General features: G+C 40.9%; 1 protein-coding gene across 8 annotated transcripts in view; it reads left to right on the top strand.

Moving 5' to 3' along the window:
* Positions 1-547: 547 nt before the first annotated feature.
* Positions 548-23,089, top strand: part of Rbm33 (RNA binding motif protein 33) — a 110,810-nt gene continuing 88,268 nt past the window's right edge. For 5 of the 8 annotated variants that reach the window (XM_017592681.3, XM_039107741.2, XM_017592680.3 and 2 more), the window contains exons 1-4: positions 548-5,376; positions 9,543-9,694; positions 16,992-17,070; positions 21,989-22,037. In XM_017592681.3, coding sequence (XP_017448170.1) covers positions 9,604-9,694; positions 16,992-17,070; positions 21,989-22,037 — 219 coding nt within the window. In that variant the 5' untranslated portion in view covers positions 548-5,376; positions 9,543-9,603. The remainder of the gene's footprint in view (positions 5,377-9,542; positions 9,695-16,991; positions 17,071-21,988; positions 22,038-23,089) is intronic. The other 3 variants (XM_006235845.5, XM_063286223.1, NM_001191859.1) reach the window with 2 other exon arrangements.

Raw genomic sequence — 23,089 nt, 5'->3', positions numbered from 1 at the left:
CTACTGGTACCTTGTATGTGAAATGTGGCTTGGTAGTTATTCCCTTTGTCCTCTCTTTCTGCTGCATTCTTGAGTCAGCTCTGCATGACTCCCAACTGAATTAAGGCATCAGTTATTTGCAGTTGGCTTTTCCTTTCCTGTTTTCCTTTTCTTTTTTGACGCAGGGTTTAGCTATGAATTCCTGGCTGGCTATGCACTTGAAGGAATCCTTCTGCCTCTGCCTCCCAAATGCTATTACAGGTATGTGTTACCCTGCCCACATGTCTCATCTTCGACACTTGTTTAAAAAATGTCTCCTTTTTGATGGTGGGGATGAAGCCATGACCTCATACATGATAGACCAGTACTTTATCCCTGAGTCCCACCCCTAGCCCTTCCCCACTTGGTACTTGTTACTTCCATGATAGGAAAGTGGGGTCCACTGATGATGGGTCAGGCCTCTGTGTTCGGCAGGCAGTCCTGAATCTTGTGGTGGTTGGGCTTTCTAGTACTCCTGCTTCAGCCATTGTGCTGGACTAGCATGTGCTTCTTTCTGTCTGTATTTTTCTCTGTGCTCTTCCCACAGTGGAACTGGCTTTCCTCATTGCTGTGTGGCTTCAGTTTTTGCTTCTGCCATGAAGATTCAGAATCTCCTCAGAAGGATGAAAAGGGAGATGTGTGGGGATGAAATTTCTTAAATGAAAATCAGCAAGCACAGTGATGGGCTGTCTCAAGATTCTCCCCACCTTTCATGAGTACATGGTACAGCTCATGGAGAAGCCTACAAGGGAGCCAGTGTTTTTACTCTATAGCTAGGGGCTCCATACTCACCTTGTTTCATACATGGCATTTACAAGTTCATTAACCATTTTGGTTGATGCATATTTCCAGTTCATATGGAGCTGGCTGTGTCTACCATAGGCAAGTGAATGCCCTTGACAAAGTCCTAACTCTTTAGAGGTGTCTTATTCCAGATTTTCAGTTAATTGGTTGCTTTAAAATCTTGATCCCTTGGAATTTCTATTCTTTTATACCTTTCCAGTAAATACTTTATTTCAAGCCAAGCTCTGGAAACTTTACTGCATATCATCTATTTCCTTATTTGGACTTTATTTCCCCCATTCCTTTGAAGATATTTATAATTGTTGGAAATCCTTTTGTTAATTCCATTAATTCTGTTTTTCTTCTGGTATCAACTGTATGTTCTGCTCCTCTTTTTAAAAAAAGGTTTCACTTTTTTTTCTTACATGTATATGTGTGTGGGTATGTACAAGTATGTAGGTGCACTCAGATTCCAGAAAAGGGCATCCGGCCCCTGGAGCTGGAGTTATAGGTGGCTGTGCGCTGCCTGACACAGGTACTAGGAACTGAACACTGGTCCTCTGCAAATGCAGTATATGCTTTTAACCACTGAGTCATCTCTCTAACTTCATGTTTTGGCTGAACTCATGACTGTGAATTATGAGTAGTTATCCGTCCCCACTTTTGTGTTTATCATGCAAAAGCATTCTTACTTACCAACCACAACTGTCAATATCGGGCAGTTAACTGTCATATCCCATCTCTCTGATCCTGTGGACTCCTATTTTCACAAGTTGTCCCACTGATACACCTCACTCTGGGAGAGCCATTTCAGTCATGTGCTATACTTGGTGGCCATGACTCTTCTTTAGCTAGGAACTCCACTTGTTTTCCTCAGACTTTCATAAATGTGATGCTTTTTAAGATTACAAACCTGCACAGAATACAGATTTCTCTTTCTCTCTCTTTCTCTCTCTTTCTCTCTCTCTCTCTCTCTCTCTCTCTCTCTTTCTTTCTTTCTTTTCTTTTCTTTCTGATATTTGAAAGGATTTATTTGGGTCTGTGATTCCAGAGGGAGAGTTCATAATGGAGGGAAGGACATGACAGCAGGCACCTGGGGAAGGCAAGTAAATGTAATGTAGGAAGCATCTCTCCTTGAAGAACTGACCGATCACCGAATTCCATCCCTTTCTCTTGTTAGAAAACTTTACTCTCTTAAGGCCGTAGCTATGTTAGAACATGAGATCTGAGTCAAGATAGACATAGAGTTGAAATCCTGATTCATCTGTTGGAAGTGCAGACTCAGTGGCTTTGATTAATCTTCATTTGCCCCACTTTTTTTTCTCCATCTTTATTAACTTGGGTATTTCTTATTTACATTTCTATTGTTATTACCTTTCCCAGTTTCCAGGCAAACATCCCCCTAGGCCCTCCCCTTCCCCTTCTATATGGGTGTTCCCCTCCCCATCCTCCTCCCATTACCACCCTCACCCCAACAATCCCGTTCACTGGGGGTTCAGTCTTGGCAGGAACCAAGGGCTTCCCCTTCCACTGGTGCTCTAACTAGGCTATTCATTGCTACCTATGAGGTTGGAGCCCAGGGTCAGTCCATGTATAGTCTTTGGGTAGTGGCTTAGTCCCTGGAAGCTCTGGTTGCTTGGCATTGTTGTTCATATGGGGTCTCGAGCCCCTTCAAGCTCTTCCAGTTCTTTCTCTGATTCCTTCAACGGGGGTCCCGTTCTCAGTTCAGTGGTTTAATGATGGCATTCGCCTATGTATTTGCTGTATTCTGGCTGTGTCTCTCAGGAGAGATCTACATCCAGTACCTGTCAGCCTGTACTTCTTTGCTTCATCCATCTTATCTAGTGTGGTGGCTGTATATGGCCACATGTGGGGCAGGCTTTGAATGTTCCTTCTGCCTCTGTTCTAAACTTTGCCTCCCTATTCCCTGCCAAGGGTATTCTTGTTCCCCTTTTAAAGAAGGAGTGAAGCGTTCACATTTTGGTCATCCTTCTTGAGTTTCATGTGTTCTGTGCATCTAGGGTAATTCAAGCATTTGGGCTAATAGCCACTTATCAATGAGTGCATACCATGTGTGTTTTTCTATGATTGGGTTACCTCACTCAGGATGATATTTTCCAGTTCCAACCATTTGCCTATGAATTTCATAAAAATCATTGTTTTGATAGCAGAGTAGCATTCCATTGTGTAGATGTACCACATTTTCTGTATCCCTTCCTCTGTTGAAGGGCATCTGGGTTCTTTCCAGTTTCTGGCTATTATAAATAATTGCCCCACTTTTTAATTAGGAAAATGTGCGGCACTTATGGAGGCATAGAGTGAACAGCAAATGATCATTCCATATAACTTATAGACTGTACTTCTTCACTTCTTGTACTTTCATTCACTATTCCATTTTATTTATTTTCTTTAAGCCTATAGAAAGCCTTAATTAGCTGGTCAGTGGCTACATTGGGTGTCAGGTAGACATCTTTGATGAGATCACCACAAAAGACATACTGTTCTACTTCATTCTGTAGATATACATTTTTAGTCACTCATAATTGAAGTGTTAATTAACTCAGGTGAAGTGTTTCAAATAGAAATTACTCTTTTGGAGTATAGGATTCAAAAGCCAAGATTTGGGTGTTAGGTGTCAATAAAGGCATGACGTGTCTCCAAGGCTACCTAGGTACTCACTGAAGGGCCTTCTTAGCTTAAAAGCAACTGACCTGTAGGAGAAAGTGTGTCTCTCAACAGCTCTGAGAGTTCATTTTTAAGCCCTCACATTTAGTTAGTAACCTCAAGTAGGACAGTATAGAGGGATGGGTTCCTGTGAGCTGACTGTACAGTGCTTTCAAGCCAGAACATTGCGTTCACCAGTTAGAGATAATTTTCACCACACACAGTGCAGTTTGGTTTCCCAGTTGACTTTGAGACTTCAACAGGTTTCGAAAGGAAGTTAGAGAGTAGACTGGAAGTGGTATGTAGTGATGAGTAAAAGGGGGTGATTAAATCTGTATTTAAAGAAGTGATCACATCTCTAAATATTAGAGGTGTTCCTATATACAGGTTAAATGTTTTTTTCTTTTTTCTTCTAGTGAATGTTTGAGTACAAAAATGTTTAGAGCTTCCTGTCCTGGAGAATTTCGGTTTTAGGCGAAATTGAGAGAACTTTCTGAAGTCACAGCTACGTTAGAGCATGAGATTTGACTCAAGGCAGACGTAGAGTTGAAATCCTGGTTCAGTTGTGCAGATTCAGTGGTTTTTGAGTAATCTAATCCGCATTTGCTATAATTGAGATACATCTTTCTTTTTTCATATGTGATGTTATAAATATGAAGTAATTTTACCATTGTGCATGTTTTTGAGATGTCTTTCTCAAGACCAGCACTGAAATTATCTTGAAAAAACTGAGCTGGGCTTTCCATTCTGCACAGTCCAAAAATTAGGAAAAGGTGACAAGGGGCTCAAGCAATTTAAATATGAATTAATGTGTTTTCTGACAAATCTAGTTAGTCAGTGAGGTTCCATGCTAGGCTTACTTTTTATTGGGCAATGACTTCATGAGGATAAATTTTTTTTTAAAGGAAATTGTCTTCTTCTGTTTCTTAAATGAACATTACCTAAAAGCAGGAAAAATTTTTCATCTTCTCCAACATTTTATGAGGAAACATTTCAATCACCTAAAAGTTGAATTTCACAGGAGACATTTTTTTTCAGCCTCCAGTGACTTCCTGTGAACGTCGATGCCTGTGTCTGGAAATCTCTAACTGAATGGTGACCAGTCTCGGTGCCAGGCCGCTCCAGGGTCCACCTGCGCTGCTCCTCGGTCTTCCCAGCTCACTATTACCCAAGGGGTTTGCTTTTGGATACTCTGGAGTCGGTCTTTGAGGCTGTGGTACCTAGCTCTCTCCCCGGGCCCTGTCTCATCGCAACACACCTCTCCTTTTCCTAGACCCTACACGCCACGGTTTCCGCCAGCGGGCGCGGACGCGAGTGCGCGTGAGTCAATGCAGCGCTCGCGCGCCTCAAACCTGGTCGCGCGGAAGCCAGACTCGGCCGTTACCGTCTTCGGCTGCGCTTCAGCTCCACAAGCCACGGCGACTCAGCCGTCGTAAAGCGCAACCGTGCCAACTGCTGCAAGGCGATTTATGACAGTCTCCGGTTCGACTTACGGCGTGTGGCCGTCCACACGCCTCCTGTCTGGAGCCTCGGCCTTCTCGCCCAGCCGAATCCGTCTCTGTGCGCGGCTCTTTTTAGCGCGCGCCTCCAGACACTCCCTGGCGGTCAGGCTCCAGGGACCTCGGGCATCCGCCCGCTGCCGGCTGGCTTTTCCGCCCGCCTTCCTCCCGGCGTGCACCGCGGCGCAGCCATGTTGCTGTAGTGTTGTTTTCTTCCTGCGGAGGCGAGGGTCCGCTGCGGGCCGCGACGCGCGGGCCTCGCCTCTGCTCGCTCGCGGGCGCCGGCCCTCGCCGCTCCCCCGCCTCCCCGGCCCGCACCAGAGCAGTCGGCCCGCTAGGGACGGCTGAAGGCCGGGCCCGGGGACCACCATGGCGGCCGCCCTGGGCGCGGGCGGAGGAGCAGGCGCTGGAGGTATGTGGGCCGCGGCGGGGACCGTAGACCGGGCAGCCTTTATGTAGGGCCTTCGTGCCGCTCTCCACAGCCGGAGCCGCCCCGGGCCTGCCGGCGCCGTTCAGGCCCGGAGCTTGGAGCGTTAGGCCCGAGGCGGCACCGCGAGGTAGGCGGCGGGCCCGAGACGGGGTCGGGGATCGGGCGGTCCTGGGACTTCCAGTCTTCCTGGAAGATTCGCCCTGGGCAGCGGCAAGCAGCCCACTCAACGTAAGAAGAATTTCGCGGCTTATTAGACAGTTTTGAATAAACCTATTGTCATCTAAGGCAAACCTGTAAGTGATGGGCAGTATGCTTGAAAGGGATGAAGACCGGGTACAAAGGGTTAGTTACTGAACCATTTGCTTGGGTATTTTCATTTTGCAATCGTAAACGATATGGAAAGACTAACTAGTGATAAGTAAAACCGCGTTTTGTTGAATGAGGGTTTTTTGAAAGATGTGGAACAATACTTAAAAAATGACGTTTCAGGACTTGGATAAAAGGAGACCTGCACATGGTAAAATGTAGACAACAAAAGCACTTGCCAGCTAGTTCTGGCTATGGACACTTGAACTATTGTACATATTCCAGAGGTGTTTTGTCCTGCTTACAGATGTGTGTGTGTGTGTGTGTGTGTGTGTGTGTGTGTGTGTGTGTAGTGGTGGGGGGCATGTTAAACAACCCTGCTTAGGAATTCTGACCCCAGGACTGGAATGTTTATATGACCAAACCAAAATGGCAGTGGCTGCATGCCAGAATGACATTTCTGGCAGGATGTGGTATGGTATGTCACTGCCAGCTTTCATAGATGATTTTTTTAAACACACAAATTCGAGGCTTTCTAGTTAAATTTTTAAAATACATTTTATCTGTCTTACTTAAGTAGAGAAGGTAAAAACTAACATTTTATATGTGAGTCTCAGTGTTATAGGAACTCTTGGGTCAAAGAAAAGATGAAGATGATATTTCCATCTTCCATTTGTTTTTCACTAGTGTGGATTGGGGTTTTCTATAGGCTGTGTGGCATGTGAAGAGTTGATATTGATGGCTTGGGGACTGTGTGCTTTTATGATCTTTTAAGTCTCTCATTTAAAACTTTAAAACACAGTGAAAACTGGTAAATATCTGCACAAACAAACTTTGAGGGCTGCATATTCTTTTCAGCCAGAAAGTTTGAAGGTTATAATTTTAGAGTGCGAGGTTGGTTTTTGAAGTTTGGAGTTTCTGTTCCATCTTACTACTTGCCAGCGTTCTTACTGCGTAGACTCGGTCCAAACTCCTTGCGAAAGTAGGCAAGTCCTTTTGAATATTCACCCTGGTATTCAGCAGCCTTGCAGTCTTGGAACTGCTTGAGTGCCTCACCCCATGTGCAGTGCACTGTTCCTGCCTTGTAGGACTGTGTTCTAAAAGTGTCTTTTATAGTCCTATTGGTAATTGTCATCTCTGAGGCTTACTGCCTCCTCTGCTAACCTAGGCTTAGTCCTGGAAGCTTGTAGCCTCTGCACAGTCTTATCTAGGCTTAGACTGTTTTCAGCCTTGAGACTTACTGCAGAGTAAGTTTATCCATTCTAGTTCTTTCTGAACCCTGGCTGGTTCAACTCAGCTGTTCTGGCTCGAACTCCTCTCCAAGCTGACTGATTCAGTCTGGCTTCTCTGGGCTTCTCCTGAATTGCTGTTTGGCTTCAGACTAACTCAGCAATCTCTTCTAATCTGGCTCCTTCTCATTCTCTAGCTTGTTCTCTCTTCAACCTTTGTAAAACTGTCCCAGTAAAACTGCCTCCTTCCTCTTTTTCTTTCTCTGCCCTGCTTCTTAAATAGCTTCCCTTTTCTCTCTCTTCTCCTGAGAGCTGGGCATAGCCTATTCTGTCAAATCTTTCACTCATTCATCACTTTGTCTGCCACAGAATTAGACATGCCTTTCAAACATTGGTGCTTCTACAAACTAACTTTACTTTTTTTGTTTGGGATTAAAAGCATATATTAAGGACTTGTTTTCCAGTATAGGGATTAAAGATGTATGCTAAGACTGAGATACAACACAACTAGAAACATGTTTTTTTTCAGTTAGTAACAATCTTGGGGTTCACAGTGTGATCAAATATCCTGTAACTGTATCCTGATTCAATACATTCTGACTCTTGAGGGAGGAGGCCTTACTAAAGAAATCATTGGCTTCTATTTATCTGTTTCCTACCTCAGTGCCTCCCTCTCCATCTAGTAACACTCTTGTTTTCTCTTGAACAATTACTTTAATCTGTAAAACTTTAAGACTTCTGAGGACAAGCATGTCTGCCTGCAATGCCATGCACCCCGAGTTCCTGACCTTGTACACGTGTTCAGCAAATATTTGATAAATCAGTTAGAGATTGAAATATTTCCTTTAAAAGAAAACAGGGCCTTTTGTCCATTAGATCTGTAATGTTTGCTAAAGAACCAACAAAACCATTACACTAGAAATATTTACATTCTAGGTAATACCTTCTTTATATCTGTAGATTGCTTACTTGACACCTCAGTTTAGCATATTACCTGGCACAGTGGTTTTCAGAGTTTTACAGTTAGATCTCACACTGACATTGTGATTTAGCACTACACAAATTTCATGGTTAGTTCTATTGTGTACTGTGCCAAACTGTGATTTCTGTTACATTACATTAAAAGACTGCTATGTTCCTGGCATGGGTTTATAATCTCAGCACTTGGGAAATTGAGGTGGAAGGGTTGTGAGTTTGAAGCCACCTCTGCTGCATAGTGAGAGTCTGTCTTTACTCCTTTCCCCAACAAAACCTGGTTATTGCCTAATCTAACTTCATTGTTAAGCTAAATCCACCAAATGTCCCAGAATTGATAGTTTAAAATTATCTCAGTATTGTAAGGGACTGATGTTTGGAGGTGGGGTTGGTGGTGGTGGTAGAAGTGGTATTTTCAGTGTCTAGAATATAACCAGAATGAACGGAATCTCTGGGTGGCCAAAATAGATAATCACAGAGGCACAGTTATGTCGATGTGAGACTCAAGGGCTTATAGGAATGAAGCATGCCCATGACTTTACATACTAGCTGTTACCAAGTAAGGGTGGGAGAAGCATTGGGTCATATTGCACCTGTAACACTGGACATAGAGATTAGCGTAAATGCAAAAGTAGGTCTTTAAGGACACATTGTAGAGCAAACAATAAATTTCAAGGTTTAGTGCTTGCTTTGCAGTATAAAATGAAAAGTTAGAATATAAATTTTGGCAAAAACCCTCCAAGCTGATTTGTATGTTAAGACCTAACAGTTCATAAAGCAGCTCATGAACTGGACTAGAATGAGTGCCTTGTCTCACAATTTAATAGTAATCTTGGACTTTACACTGATTTTATAGGTGAGGCAAATGTACTTGTAAAATTTTGTTTCTTGGGTCTATAGTAAAAAGAATGACCCACTGTCAACAGTTACCAACATTTTGATGTTGCTTAACTCATGAATTAGGTTTTTGGTTTTTCAGGATGTGTTTTGTCAGTTTAATGTTACCTCAGTGGCCAGACAGGTTCAGTTCTACTGTGTCTAGCAAGTTAAAATGAATTTTACAGTGACTATAAGGTGTGTTTGTGACACCCTGCACACCTATTATATATGTGTTAATATGAGTGTGTGTGTAGGTGTGTGTCAGTGAGTGTGAAGGACAGTAGTCCATGCATGTATCACTCTTCACCAGGATTTCATTGAGCATGAAATTCATCCATTTGATTGAGTGAGGCTGTCTGACCATTAAGCCAGCGAGGGATTCCCTGACTCTTCCCCTGTCCTTTTAGCATAGGGGGAATGGATTCAAAGCTTCTGGTCCAGTTTTTCATGTGGGTACTGGGGATCTGGACAAGGTCTTTATGCTTGTGTGGCAGACACTTCATCAACTGAGACATCTTCCTAGTCCTTGAGTGTAGTTTTTCAGATAGGGAAAGATCTGAAAAACCACCTTGGAAGATAACCCTGTGCATGTTTGTACACACAGAGAACAGTGTACTTTAATAGTGTGAATAGAATGTGTATCGCACTGGGTTTGCTTGTTCACTTGAGAACCTTTCTTTTCTGTGAAGGTTAGAGATGTATCCACTTACCATTGGTATTTCTTGAGCATCTTCATTTATTTTTCTTTTTTCACTGTAGGGTGCCTGTGCGAATGTCTGAAGATGGATACCTTTAAGATTGGGCTCACTGAGGCATATGTATGGAAAATTTGGGTAGCTACTTTCTAGTCATCCTCAACACTCAGTACCATTTTGTCATTCCATCAGTCAAATATTCCCTTTCTCTTTTAAGTGAGTCTGAATTTTTGCTAATGTAGATGGCAAAAGTAGTTTCAATGCTGTACTTTATACTACTTATAGTGCTCAAGTGAATATGTGCCTTGTAATTATTTGTTCATGCATTCACTTTTTAAAAATTGGGCAGCAAATGTATTTCTTGTTTCTAAGTTCTTGTTTTGATGATTGGCTCTTTGGTTTCCCCGTGTCCTTGTTTTAACAGCATTGTGTGATAGTTTTAACTTTACCTTGTGACCTGTATCTGCTCTTGGACATTTTCCTCTCTGAGACTTCTCCATGTCACTTCTTCTTTCCTTTCCTTATGCCTTTGTGTATCTATCAACCCAAAAGGCCTTCTTTCCCTTTCGTATGCCTTTGTATATCTATCAACCCAAAAGGCCTTGTTTTGGGTATGGTATGAACTTGGACCTTTTATGGTTCCATGTACTGAACTCCCTATCATTCTGTTATGTAGGTTTTCCTGTCAGTAGCTTTTAAATATTATTAGCATGTTGTATGTTCTTGTAACATAGCATTTGCTTTTCAGAATGCTTTTTGATTAACCTGGTTCAGTAAAAACAATGAACGTTATAATAACCTTCTCGAGTCTGTACAAAATTCTGTTGGTATTGTGACTTGGATTTTGATAGGGTTGTTAAAATAATTTCTGTAGAGTGGGTTTTTGATTGAGGCATTGTACTTGCCTCTTTCTGCCTTAGTCTTCATGATGCTGGAATTACATAAATTTGCTGCCATGCTTGGCTTAAGAGTGGTATTTTTATAGTATTGATTCTTTCGTCCAGTATAAAGAATGTTCCACTGTCAAGTTATTTTTTATCATTTATTACCTATCAAATATTTATTAAGTATGCATCTTATGCAAGGTACTTAGACATAGGATGTTTGAGTGAATAGGCTAGGCCTTTATAACGTAAGTTTTATATCATGTAGTTTTTTTTTTAACACTTGTTTCTGTTTTTTTTAAATATTTAATGTATATCCATCACACACTAGAAGTAGAAGAGGGAATCAAATCCCATCACTGGTTGTGAGCCATCATGTGGGTGCTGGGAATTGAACTCAGGATCTCTTAAAGAGTACCACTTTTAACCAGTGAGCCATCTCTCTGACATCTTGTTTTTCTTTCTAATAGTTGGCAATATATTGTAATTAGGTGGTGTAGTTATTTTTGTTTTTAAACATTTTTAGGGTTTATTTTATGTATATGAGTACGTTGTAGCTGTCTTCAGACATACGCAAGAGGTTATTGGATCCTATTACAGATGGTCGTAAGCCACCATGTGGTTGCTGGGAATTGAACTCAGGGCCTCTGGAAGAGCAGTCAGTGCTCTAAACCACTGAGCCATCTCTCCAGCCCTCTCCAGCCCTGTTTTCTTTTTTGTTTGTTTGTTTTTGTTTTTTAAGATTTATTTATGTATATATAAGAGTTTTCTATTTACATGCATGCCTGCATGACAGAAGAGGATATCAGATCCCATTATAGATGGTTATGAGCCACCATGCGGTTGCTGGGAATTGAGCTCTTAAACCACTGAGCCATCTCTCTAGCCCTAGTTTGTTTGTTTAAACCTTTACGTTCTCAAATTTCTTAGTGCTTTATAATACAAAAGCTCCCCTGTTGCCTTTGTGTGTTACAGGGTTTCTGTTGCTGTGATAAAACATCTCGACAGAAAGAAATTTAGGGAGAAAAGGGTTTATTTTAGCTTTCACATCACTCTCCAGGGCAAGAACTCAAGGTAGGAACTGATGCAGAGGTTATGAAAGAGTGCTGCTTCTCAGCTTGCTCCTCGGGACTAGCTCAGCTTGCTTTCTTGAACCACTACTGCCCCAGTAGACTGGGCCCTCCCACACCAAATATCAATCAAGAAAATGCTCTATATACTTGCCCACAGGTCAGTCTGATGAAGGTATTTTCTCAAATGTGTTCCTTCTTCCCAGATGACTCTTGTCTTGTGTCAGATTGACAGAACGCTAACCAGGACACTTTGGTAATTGTGATAGTTACAACTAGTTGGACTCTGGTTTTAATAATTTGGAGATTGAGATTTTTCTAGTTATGTAATTGTATCTGTTTTATCTTCATCTATGTCTCTCTTTTTTTGAAGTCAGGCACTTGAATAGAAAGTATTTGTCTGTCCCTCCAATACCTAGTCCAGTACAGTGGATGGTGAGAGATGTCCTGATCTCTTTGTCTTGGTTTACAGCTCAGTGGCTGATTTTTAAATGTCTTACCTTGAGTGTGACATTTGCTATATAGGTGGTTGATAGTGTTTGAATCAAATACTTCTCTGGTTGCAGAGGCAATCATAGATCTCCCTTCTCCAGTTTCTTAATATAGTGTTGTGTTAATAGGTTCTCAGTGTTAAACAAACATGCATTCCTGGGTTCAATACCTCCTTCATTTATACATTTGTTCTGTATTTTGTCCACAGTTTTCTTGCTCTGTATGCTTTGTTAAAGAGCGAAAACATCTATAAGCCTGTTACAGAGAGGACCCCCCCCCAACCCCAACCCCAACCCCAAATACCAGGTTTCATTTTGGATTTTAATCTGTGATTACAGAGGTTGTTTCAATTGTCTTTGCATGTGAGCGCACATGTGCTGTGTTAACTGTATGCTGCTCTCTTAGTGGAAGTTCTGGGGAATTTGAAAAGTTTGAAAAATACTAAGTGTTGGAAGAACGCTTGACTGAATTACACATGGGTTTAAAGTTACTTTTAAAAATTGAAATGTCGGGTTGGGGATTTAGCTCAGTGGTAGAGCGCTTGCCTAGCAAGTGCAAGGCCCTGGGTTCGGTTCCCAGCTCCGGAAAAAAAAAATTGAAATGTCAGCTTTTAGTCTACTTTTTGTAGTATTTTTTTATATTCCCAAATTAATACTATTACACTTTTAGTAGCATGCTATTAAATACAATAATAGGTTTTACTATTATGGCATTTTTATACAGTATATAATATATTTTATCATATTTAATCCTCATTAGCCTACAAAGTCTCTTTGCACTCCTACTGATCATCTTCCCAGCTAGCCCACCTTTTTTTATGTCTTTTTTTCTTTTTAGTGACTTGAGTTTAGTTGGGGTTGGTTATATAAACATGGGTGAGCACCTCTTTCTTTTTTTTACATAGAATAGGCAACCTAACAATGGTTGTAGCATTGAAGAAAATCTACCCTTCCAGCAACCATTACCTACCAGTAGATCTTCATGGGGGTGGAGGTTGTCTTCTTGAGTTCTTCCTACTTAACTGCATTAACTGGATATTTAAACACTTGGGAAGGGTTGAGGTCTTGATACAGTGTTGAACAGTCTAGTCTTGCGAGGTAATCACAGCTGCTGTGAGTTTGGGTGAGTGCTGTGCCAAGTCGTGTCTGGAAGACAACTTCTTTCTCCAGCACGTTCTCTTGTGCTCCTTTTCTGAGATATTCCCTAAGCTTTGGATGGGGTGATGACAGATACTTGATTTAGGGCTGAACATGGAACAGCCACGGTCAGTACTTTGATCAGTTTTGAGTTTGCAGTAACCACTGCTTGAGAACCACTACAAAAAGAAGCTTCTTTGATAAAGTTTCTTTGATAAAGTCGAAGAGCAGCTTACATAAGGGTATAAACAAAATATTCAGGAGGCAGTTTGATGAGTATATTTGCCTATTTAAGTAACAATAGTAGCTTCCCCACAATGGCTTGTGACCTTCTCCAGCCATGGACTATTGACTAGAAGTATAGTAGTAGGAAGAAGTCCTTTCTGTGGAGCAGGCCTTAAATCCAGTCAAAACATTTAATTACCCTCATCACAGTCATGGAACTGTTGCACCATTGGGCACATCTGTATTATATGTATAAAACATTCTATATTATAAAACATATTAGAAAGGCAAACAAGTCATTTCCCCCAATTGTACTTGTGCTTTCCACCTTTTGCTTACTATAGTGGCGCTGTTGTGAGCACTGATACACAAATAACTTTAGGCCCTGTATTCTTTCTTTTAGGTGTATAGGAGTGGCTTGTCACATTAGTTATTGGTTTTGGGACCCACTCTAATAGAATGATTTTTATCTGAACTAATTATATGTGCAAGGTCTTTGCTATTTCTAAATAAGGGCACATTCTGGGGTTATAGTGATCAGGATTTTTGATGGGCATTAATTGTATGTAGTATGGTGAAAGAGTGGGCCTTGTTTCTGATCCCTATGCAGAGTTTCTAAAGTTCTTGGAATTTGTTCTCTCTTCTGCTAATGAAATGAGTAGAGAGAGGTTTCCTTAGCTGTGAAATGGGGGTTGGTTGTATGAAAAACCAACCATGTGTGTTAAGGAGTTAGATGTCCGTGTTCAAAGTTACAAGAGATGATTGCTCTAAGGAAGACCCTGTAGGATGAATTTAGGCTTCTCAGCAGCAGGGCCTCATCTTCTCAAGTACTGAACCTTAAACCCATTTTGTATTATTGTTGCACAAAGTGCAGTGTTAGCAAGTCAGTGCTGTGCAAGTCAAGCATAGCAAAACCTCTTATCTAGGAGTTGTCAGAAGGAACCATTACCTAAGCAGTTCTCAGCCATAGGAGGCTTACTGGTTTGCTAGGTATGTCTCAGAACTAAGTTGTGCAAAGGATCTGGGAATCCTTCAGAAGAGCATAAAACCTCAGATGGCAATCACTGACTATTTACAAAAGGCTACCACAAAGCCTTGGTGCCATCATTCCAGAATTCATGCCAGATACAATGGCTCTGCTAAAATTCTGCTACAATTTAGAACTTTGAACTCCTAACCTTCCAGGAATACAATCAGTGTGCCCTTACTGTGCACACATCAGTGAGCTGAAGGGTGGCATATCCTTGTTCTTCACTAACTCCTCTCTCAGTTGTCTTTGTAAAATTGAGTTAGTTTGACTTGTAGATTGGACTAATTAAACAGTCACTCTGTAGCATCAGCATTTCCCTTTATGTTGACAATCCCAGAATTAGGGGTTCATTCAACAGCACTGTTCCCACTCACTGAAGATGACAGATGAGGTCCAGGCTACCCACTGTGATACTTGGGCAGGCTTAAGGTCTTCACATTAGTGGACTAGTTCACTGGGAACGAAAGAGCTGTTTGGCTTGTTTTCATTGCCTGATTGTGCCTTTGGGAGAGTAGATGTAGGTTCTGATGGTACTCAGTCAGATTTTCCATTGGTTTTGGTGATGCTTTATGTAAAAGAACCTTGCTTTGCTTAAGAACAAAGTTTTTCTTTTGTGCTTTTACAGAGTATTGATGCAGATTCACTTTGTTTAATTTTTATCATGGTCATACATTGTGGGTGAATTTTCCCTTACCTTACTGTATTGAGGTATTTAAAGATAATCCTTTTAGGTCACTGGCTGGCTAGGGATTTTAGTAACCTCATTCAAGAAGAGATGGAATAGATAGTATTTGTAGAGATGGTTTGGAAGTCATTTAATGGACAACAACCTGCCTGAGTAAATAAGTGCAGCACCCATGGACATGGTAGAGATAAATTGTTACTCTATCGCGGTATCCAAGATATACATAGTTTTAAATGAAAAAATCAGCTTGTACAAAGAACCCAGGAAAGTATGACCTACCCCCAGGAAGAAAAGAAACAGCAGCCACCTACCAGGAGACCCAGAAATACTTTGAAATAACTGTCTTAAGAAACCCTAGACCCGGGGCTGGGGATTTAGCTCAGTGGTAGAGTGCTTACCTAGGAAGCGCAAGGCCCTGGGTTTGGTCCCCAGCTCCGAAAAAAAGAACCAAAAAAAAAAAAAAAAAAAAAAAAAAGAAACCCTAGACCCCAAAAGAAGAAACCAAAATAAATGACCATTATATATATATATATATATATATATATATATATATATATATATATATATATTTAGAATTTAGGAGAACAGCATGCTCAGAAAGAGACAGCAATAAAGAGGAAGCAAGGGGCATTTCTAGATCTGAAAAGTAAGATCCCTGAAATAGTCTTTTGACAGTTTAGTAGAAGATTGAGCAAGTGTGGAGGTCTATGAGAATATCCATTTAATGGAGAAGAGGGGAAAGCATGTGGGATATCACAGGTGCATGTCTAGGAGAGCACAGGCATGACAGATAAAGGCTAAGAACTTACCCTTAGATGCAGGTAGGAGATAAAAGTGTAAATGTCTAAACACTACAAAGAGGGTAGCTGGATGGAAAGTTGCTGGTAGGAGATTAGACAGTCTCTGGGGATCCCAGTATCACTCTTTTCCAGTTCCGGGTGATACTTGTCTAGAAGCCTCACTGTCTGGTCTGACATGGCCCTTTCTCTGTATTGTCTTGTCTACAAATTTCCTTTTCCTCATAAGGGCACCAGTCATTCATTGATTTAGTGTCTTCTTAATGTCCAGTGTTATCTCAACTTAAAGTCATTTTCACCTTATTTCAGAAAACAGCAACAGGAAGTAATTTTCACACATCACATAATTACATTATTGTAGATCTGTTAATCAGAAGAGCTTGGGTGCAGCTTTTATTTTCATCTCTGTGAAATATAGCTTTGCAGGCTATAAGGCACTCTGAGTTTTCCTTTACTCCCTGAACCCCCCAACTCCTGGTTCTGGGGATGAGCAGCATTTATTCTTGTTACCTTGTAGTGATGAAGCCTTTTCTCTTCTTCGTTAGGTTTTCTGTCTTTGGCTTTGGGGCATTTTAACTGGGGCACATGTTTGTGTGTGTGTGTGTGTGTATGTGTGTGCACACACATACACAAGCACACATGCTTATTGTGTTGTAAGTTAAATTTGTTGAGTTTTTCTAGATATGAAAGCTGATTGTTTTCCAGTAAATTTGGGAAGTTTTCAGCCACATTCTCAGATGTTTGTCCTGCTCCTTTGTACCCTTTATCTGGTATTTCTTTTGGTTTATATTCATGGGATATTGGTAGTCCATAATAGTGCTACAATAGTGGTCATTTGATGTTTTTTCCTATTTTGCCTGTTTGAGTCTGCTTTTATGACCCCTGTGGACTTATTTGGAAAATTGTGAAGGTTGAAAAAATTATTATGAGTCTCTAACTTTTAACAAGTCATTTGTGTAGTAATAAGTTATAATTTAAGAATGCTGTTCTTGCTGTATTTTCATGTCTAGTAGTCAATACATTTTGGATTGCTTTTATTAAGAAAACTAATGTTTCAGCATGGCTGAGGATTTATTATTGCTATATATGGATAATCTGAAGGGTTAGGCTGAACTTCTAAGGAAGCTGTCCTAGCAATTGCCGTGTATCTGTCTTAATTTAACAAAACTGACTTGAGTGGACCCTTATTCACAGATGATGACTTTGACCAGTTTGACAAGCCTGGTGCAGAACGGTCCTGGAGAAGAAGAGCTGCTGACGAGGACTGGGACAGGTACGTCCATACTTGGGCTCCCCTACAGTGCCTTGTGTGATGTCTGTGATCCTGTGCTGGATACAGAGATCTTTACCAAAGACAGTGTGCTGGCCCTTTGGTGCCCTGTCCTACATGGACCTCCTGCTGGACTGATGGGAGGTCTCTTCAGGCTGTACTAGGGCCAGGTCCAAGTTTATCTTGTAAATAGCTCTGTGGAGCATGTAGACCGACACTATGACCATTTGAATGCCACAGTATCTTTTGGTATATATCCTACCCAGTAGTTATCAAGACTTTAAACATTTTGCCATTTAATATCAATTAACTTTTAATTTTGTTTCCCTAACTAGTAGTGCAGGTGGTGCCTGCTTTGTAAACCACAGTTGCACACACAGTGAAGAATAGTTGGTGATGGCTGATGTCATCTCAGTGTGGCGGGTGCCTCTGGAGCAGGGGAGCTCTACTTTTAGAGGAGGCATGCTGGCGGTGCACAGGCTGGCTGTGTTAGGTGCTGAGGCGAGTGAACAAAAAATATGCTATGGTTATGGGCTGATTTCATTTAAGAACAAGTGCCCAGGAGTTTACAGAATGATTTACAATGGAATCTTGAATAATCAACCTAAGATAGAGTAGTTAGCCTTTCCTGACTCATTCATTGCTCAGTCAGGATTCCAGAGAGGAATATTAGGGCGTGAAAGAGATGTATTTTATTTGTGTGGGTGGAGGTGGGGGAGATATTATTGTTTGATTCTGACAAAGTTAATTGTTTTCAACAGAGTACAGTCTACCTGAATTTGATTGCACTGTTTGATACTTAACTTATCTAGACTTTCAGGCATATGTAGAGCACTGCCAATCCACTGTACTGTCAGCCAGCTTGGGTGATTATCAGTTTTTATCTATACAGTCTGCAAGCCCTCAAATCAGATGTAGGTTACTTGGAAACATTTGAGAATATTTCTTAAAATACACAGTACTTACACATACAGCCATATTGCATCTAAGGAAAATCCCTGACTATACATGCCTGATTGTTGTTCATATTTTCCCTATTACCTGTTATGTTTGTATGTGTGCCTATATCCATGCATTTTCACACAGTGCAGTTACATGTCTGCTTTCCTATGGTTTGAGGTTAGATCCAGATAAAGGTCTGTACTTTAAAGTATTGGTTCTTCCCATTGTGTTGTCTGTTGCTACAGTGAAGTGCTTGGACAGTTAACATAGAAAGTTGTGTGCCCCATAGTTTTAGAAGCTCCACTTTGTAATTGAGGGCCCCAATTAGCTTTGGGCCTCTGATGAGGAAGCATGTTATGGGAGAGGCATGTGGCCAAGTAAAACCACTCATGTTATGAGCCAGAAACATACTCATGTCCCACTATTTCCTGGGATCTCTTGCTAGTCCCTGTCTACTCAGAGTCCCATTACCTTTACCAGCACCACCCTGGAGACCATGATTTTAGCTGAATCATGGCCTTTGGAGGTTGGTCATCAGAACTGAAGCTTTTAGTTCTTTGTGAAAGAAACAAAATGATTTTTTCTAGGATTTCTGCTTGGCTTCTTATCTATATAGTCTAACCAACCTTGTATTTTATGTTCATGAATATAGGTATAAAGGTTGTTCACATTGAAGTCTTAGTTTAGTGGGTCAGTATGTGGAAACCTCTCATGTCTATCTTGTACCTCCACTAGGAGCCAAACACTTCTGGAGGACTTAATGTAGTCACAGTGGTTTGATTCCTGTAGTGTGTCTGTTAACTGTGTAAGTTCTTCCAAGGCACAGATCAGACAGGTGTCTTAGTCAGGGTTTCTATTCCTGCACTAACATCATGACCAAGAAGCAAGTTGGGGAGGAAAGGGTTTATTCAGCTTACAGTTCCACATTGCTGTTCATCACTAAAGAAAGTCAGAACTGGAACTCAAGCAGGTCAGGAAGCAGGAGCTGAGGCAGAGGCCATGGAGGGATGTTACTTACCGGCTTGCTTCCCCTCGCTTGCTCAGCTTGCTTTCTTATAGAACCCAAGACTAAAAGCCCAGGGTAGTACCATCCCACAATGGGCTGGGCTCTCCACCTTGATCACTAATTGAGAAAATACCTTACAGCTGAATCTCATGGAGGCATTTCCTCAAGGGAGGTTCCTTTCTCTGTGATAACTCCAGCTCATGTCAAGTTGACACACAAGACCAGCCAGTACAGCAGGAGATTTTCATTTGCTCCTTAGCAAAGTAATTTTGCTTAAGATTTTCCAAAGTAATTATCTATAACATCTTCTACTCCTGAGCATTGGTTTAGAATAATTTTAAAGCATAGACTCTTATCAGTTGTGTTTAATCTGTGGTAGTTATTCTCTTATGGGGGTCAGACTGCTCTAATAGTCCCTTAATTAGAATTTATACCGGTTGGCTTCTGAATCTGTCTATTGTTAGGACTTGTAGTTTTTGGCAGCTTCCTTCCTGCTATGTAGGTTGGTCATGGTGTGAGGAAGCCTGGTTTTATTACTCTCCTCAGTATGGGTAGCAGTTGTCTCTGTAAACCAGCTTCTTTTCCCACATGGTCTGCAGTATGATGTTTGCACATTCAAGATTCTGTGCTTTGCATGTTTTGATACTGTTTAAGTATCAAACATTTTCTGCCTGCTGCATAATGGAGAAGTTTGGAAGAATGGTTATTATGAAAACCTCTTGTCATGTTGTATCAGTGGAGATTTGCAAGAGAATATGGTGATGCTGACTTAGCATCTGAAAGATGTTCAAGGAACATAAGCACACACTGAGATCTTAATTGAGAATCATTTAATGAAATTGATTTAGGGAGCAGGCTTAAGGAGTGAGGGGCACCCACCCAGAACATAGTGGTTCCTGTCTAGGCCTCGGGGAGGACAGGTATGGGACTGAACCAGAAGCCGCAGGTGGGGACAACTATGTGAGCCATTCCTGGAGGACACAGTTCAACTCCAGAATGAGTGAAAGACTAGAGTGGATAGGAGCCAGAAGGCAGTAGACTGAGCTCTCAAGCAACGGCCATGCTGTCATACATAGCCAGGTGACTGACACACAAACACAGTCATTCAAAATCCATTTGTTTTCAATGCTCTTACTTGTTAGCAAAAGTTGCACGTTCTTTGTAGTTTTTCTGGTATAATTATGAAGACCTCTCTTATTACCATCCCAATTAATGTGTCCTGAGAAAGAGATATTACTTTCCATCCTCATTTCTTAAAGCTGCATTTCAAAGAGGTGCTTGCATGCTTTTATCACATAGACTCAGGTTCTCAGATAGGCGTTGGCTGGCAGCTTATTTCCCTACCCTGACGGGAGGAATGTAACACAGAAGATAATCCAATCCTACATTATTGGTTTTAAAATGTTGGCACTATGCAGAAGTCAGAAAGATAATTCCTTGTCTTGCATCTCTCTTTGTCTCAGGTTATTTAAGCTCTTGTCCATATTTCTAGTTATAAAGTGAGGTTATAAGGCTACAGGATGACTTAACAGTAACTTAGGAGCCTTTAGCATATGAAGTGAATGATTTTTCCAGGTTGCTTCTAGCTCTGAAAGGCTTTTTAGGAGTGTGTATTTCACTTAAAACTCCATCTCTACATTCTTAGAGCTTCTACTATTGTGTTCAGCAACATACTAAAATAGTAAATTAGTACTGGTGTTAATCTCAAAACCTACAGAAAATTTAAACTGGAGCCTAAGTAGTCTTAGTAAGAATATTTGTACAGTTAGATTTTCCTGGACCCGCTCTGTATCTTCATGACTTAAATTGTATTTATCTTATGTTGGTCCATAAAGACAATTGCTTCTAAAAAGTCAGTTCCCTGGAATTAAAAACATATCTAGTAGTGACCATTTTCACTTAACAAAAAATAATTGTCTTGACATGTTTTCTTTGCCTTGGGGGCCTAGATGTTGTATTTACATATATGCTATCACATATGTACCGGTGTTAAGAATGTAGAAACAGAACTGCTTTGGGAACAAAAACAACAACAACAAAAAAACCAACCAAACAAACAAAAAAAAACCAAAATGGGAATGGGTAAGAGAGAGAATATGTTATATACCTGAGTGGAAATGGTCTGTGGTCTTTGATAAGGAAGTGGAAAGTATTTCAACCTTCATGATGTGTTATAGACTCCCTCTGGAGCCTTAAGAAAACCTGTTCTAGTGACTTTATTACAAAAGCATGCTGGGAAGCCTGGCAAGTGACCACTGTGATTTCCAGACCACTCTCCTGGGATACTGCATAGAATTTTATAACTTCATCATAATCTTAAAATTTTCTTTAAAATATTAAGATGTGTGTGTGTGTGTGTGTGTGTGTGTGTGTGTGTGTGTGTGTGTATGCCGTGTGAGTGCCGTGCTCTTGGAGGCCAGAATGGAATGTTGAATCCTCAGTGCTATACTTGAAGTTCCCTGACATGGGTGCAGGAAATTGAACTCTTAGTCTTGCGAGAGCAGGAGGTGCGCTTAACTGCTAAGCCACCCACTGCTTCAGCTCAATCATTTTAAGTTTCTTTTGGTTTCTGCTAGTTGGATGAGTATCACATGATTTCTTGTGGGGGTTTTTTTCTTCCCGGTTAATAATATTGAGCACCTTTTTCTTTGCATCTTATGTTTTTAAAGACGGGGAAAGCTTTAGGTATTTCTTTGCATATATCTCATTTTGCTGATTATTCAGGTTCAAAGGGAATACAGTACTTTATACAGTGCCAAGCTTAAGTCTAGCAAACCACCTTCTGTATTGAGCCTGACCTTAGCTGACAGACAGACTTGTTCATGTATCCTTGAGAATATCCTTTTTGTAGAGGAAGGAAAGTATAGCTACCTGGAAGTTCTCATACCCTGGAGCTTTTACTGGATTTTTGAGTGACTACTGTTCATTTTCTAGTCTTAATAGGAGTGACATTTTGCATTTTTCTTTCCCCAGTGAACTTGAAGATGACTTGCTTGGAGAAGATTTACTGTCTGGCAAAAAGGTAAAAAAAAAAAAGAAAAAAGAAAAAAGATTGCTTACAAGAATTACTTAGTTATACCTAGAACAGAGACATACCACAATCACTCGTGTGGGGTAGAGTTTTAGAAAGCTGAGCACGGGACCAGAGGTTTGTAAATGCTTGTTGTTGCTGTACATTGATCCAGAGCTTCAGAGACGCCCAGCATGTATTCTGCCCTGCGCTTATTACTCCACCAGCCCAGCAGAATGGCTGGTTATTAGTAGATGCTTCAGATTACCATGGAGAGCAAGTATTTTTAGTTCCTGCTGTGTCCAACTCTAGCAGGTATCAGAATCAGGATAACAGTAGCATAAAACATGCATTTGCCTTAAAGGAATGAAGTGCTTATAGGTTTGTTACTTTATGTTGTGGTGCTAGAAGGTGCAGTGGGAATATTCACTGACAGCTTAAAGGTAAATTTGCCAAGCTGTATTGTGTAACAGATCTGCATATATAAAAGTTAGAAATTCTCATGGGAACTTTCTAGACCTTTTGATTAAGCACCTTTGACATTATCTTTAACATGTGTACTGTCTATAATATACTTCCAGTTAGTTTTATGAAATCATGTAAAAAGTAGAATTGTGAAGCACGAGATGAAAGTGAGAATTTTTTTTTTTTGTGGGCAGGTGGTATGTGTACTTGAGGTTCATGTGGAGGTCAGGTTGACATTCTGCATCTCTTAGTAACTCTTCTCTTTATTTATTGAAGCAAGGTCTCTAGCTGATTGGCTAGGATTCTGCTTCCATTTGCTGAGTTCTTGGGTCACAGGTGGACCACTATGCCCACCAAGTTTTTGTGTAGGTGCTGGGAATCTTGAATTCCAGTCCTTGATTAGTGAGTGCTTTATTCACTGAGCCACCTCCCTCGTTTCCCTAAAGTGAATTAACATTTTTTGGTTTACTAAATAGTTTAGAAACATTTTCTGTTTTCACTTAGTGTCTTAGTTAGGGATTTACTGCTGTGAACAGACACCATGACCAAGGTAAGTCTTATAAATGACAACATTTAATTGGGGCTGGTTCAGAAGTTCA

The sequence above is a fragment of the Rattus norvegicus genome, chromosome 4 (assembly GCF_036323735.1).
Source record: "Rattus norvegicus strain BN/NHsdMcwi chromosome 4, GRCr8, whole genome shotgun sequence".
In the NCBI taxonomy this organism is placed as follows: domain Eukaryota; kingdom Metazoa; phylum Chordata; class Mammalia; order Rodentia; family Muridae; genus Rattus; species Rattus norvegicus.
Note: the sequence above shows the minus strand (reverse complement) of the source record. Positions and strands in the feature narration are given on the sequence as shown.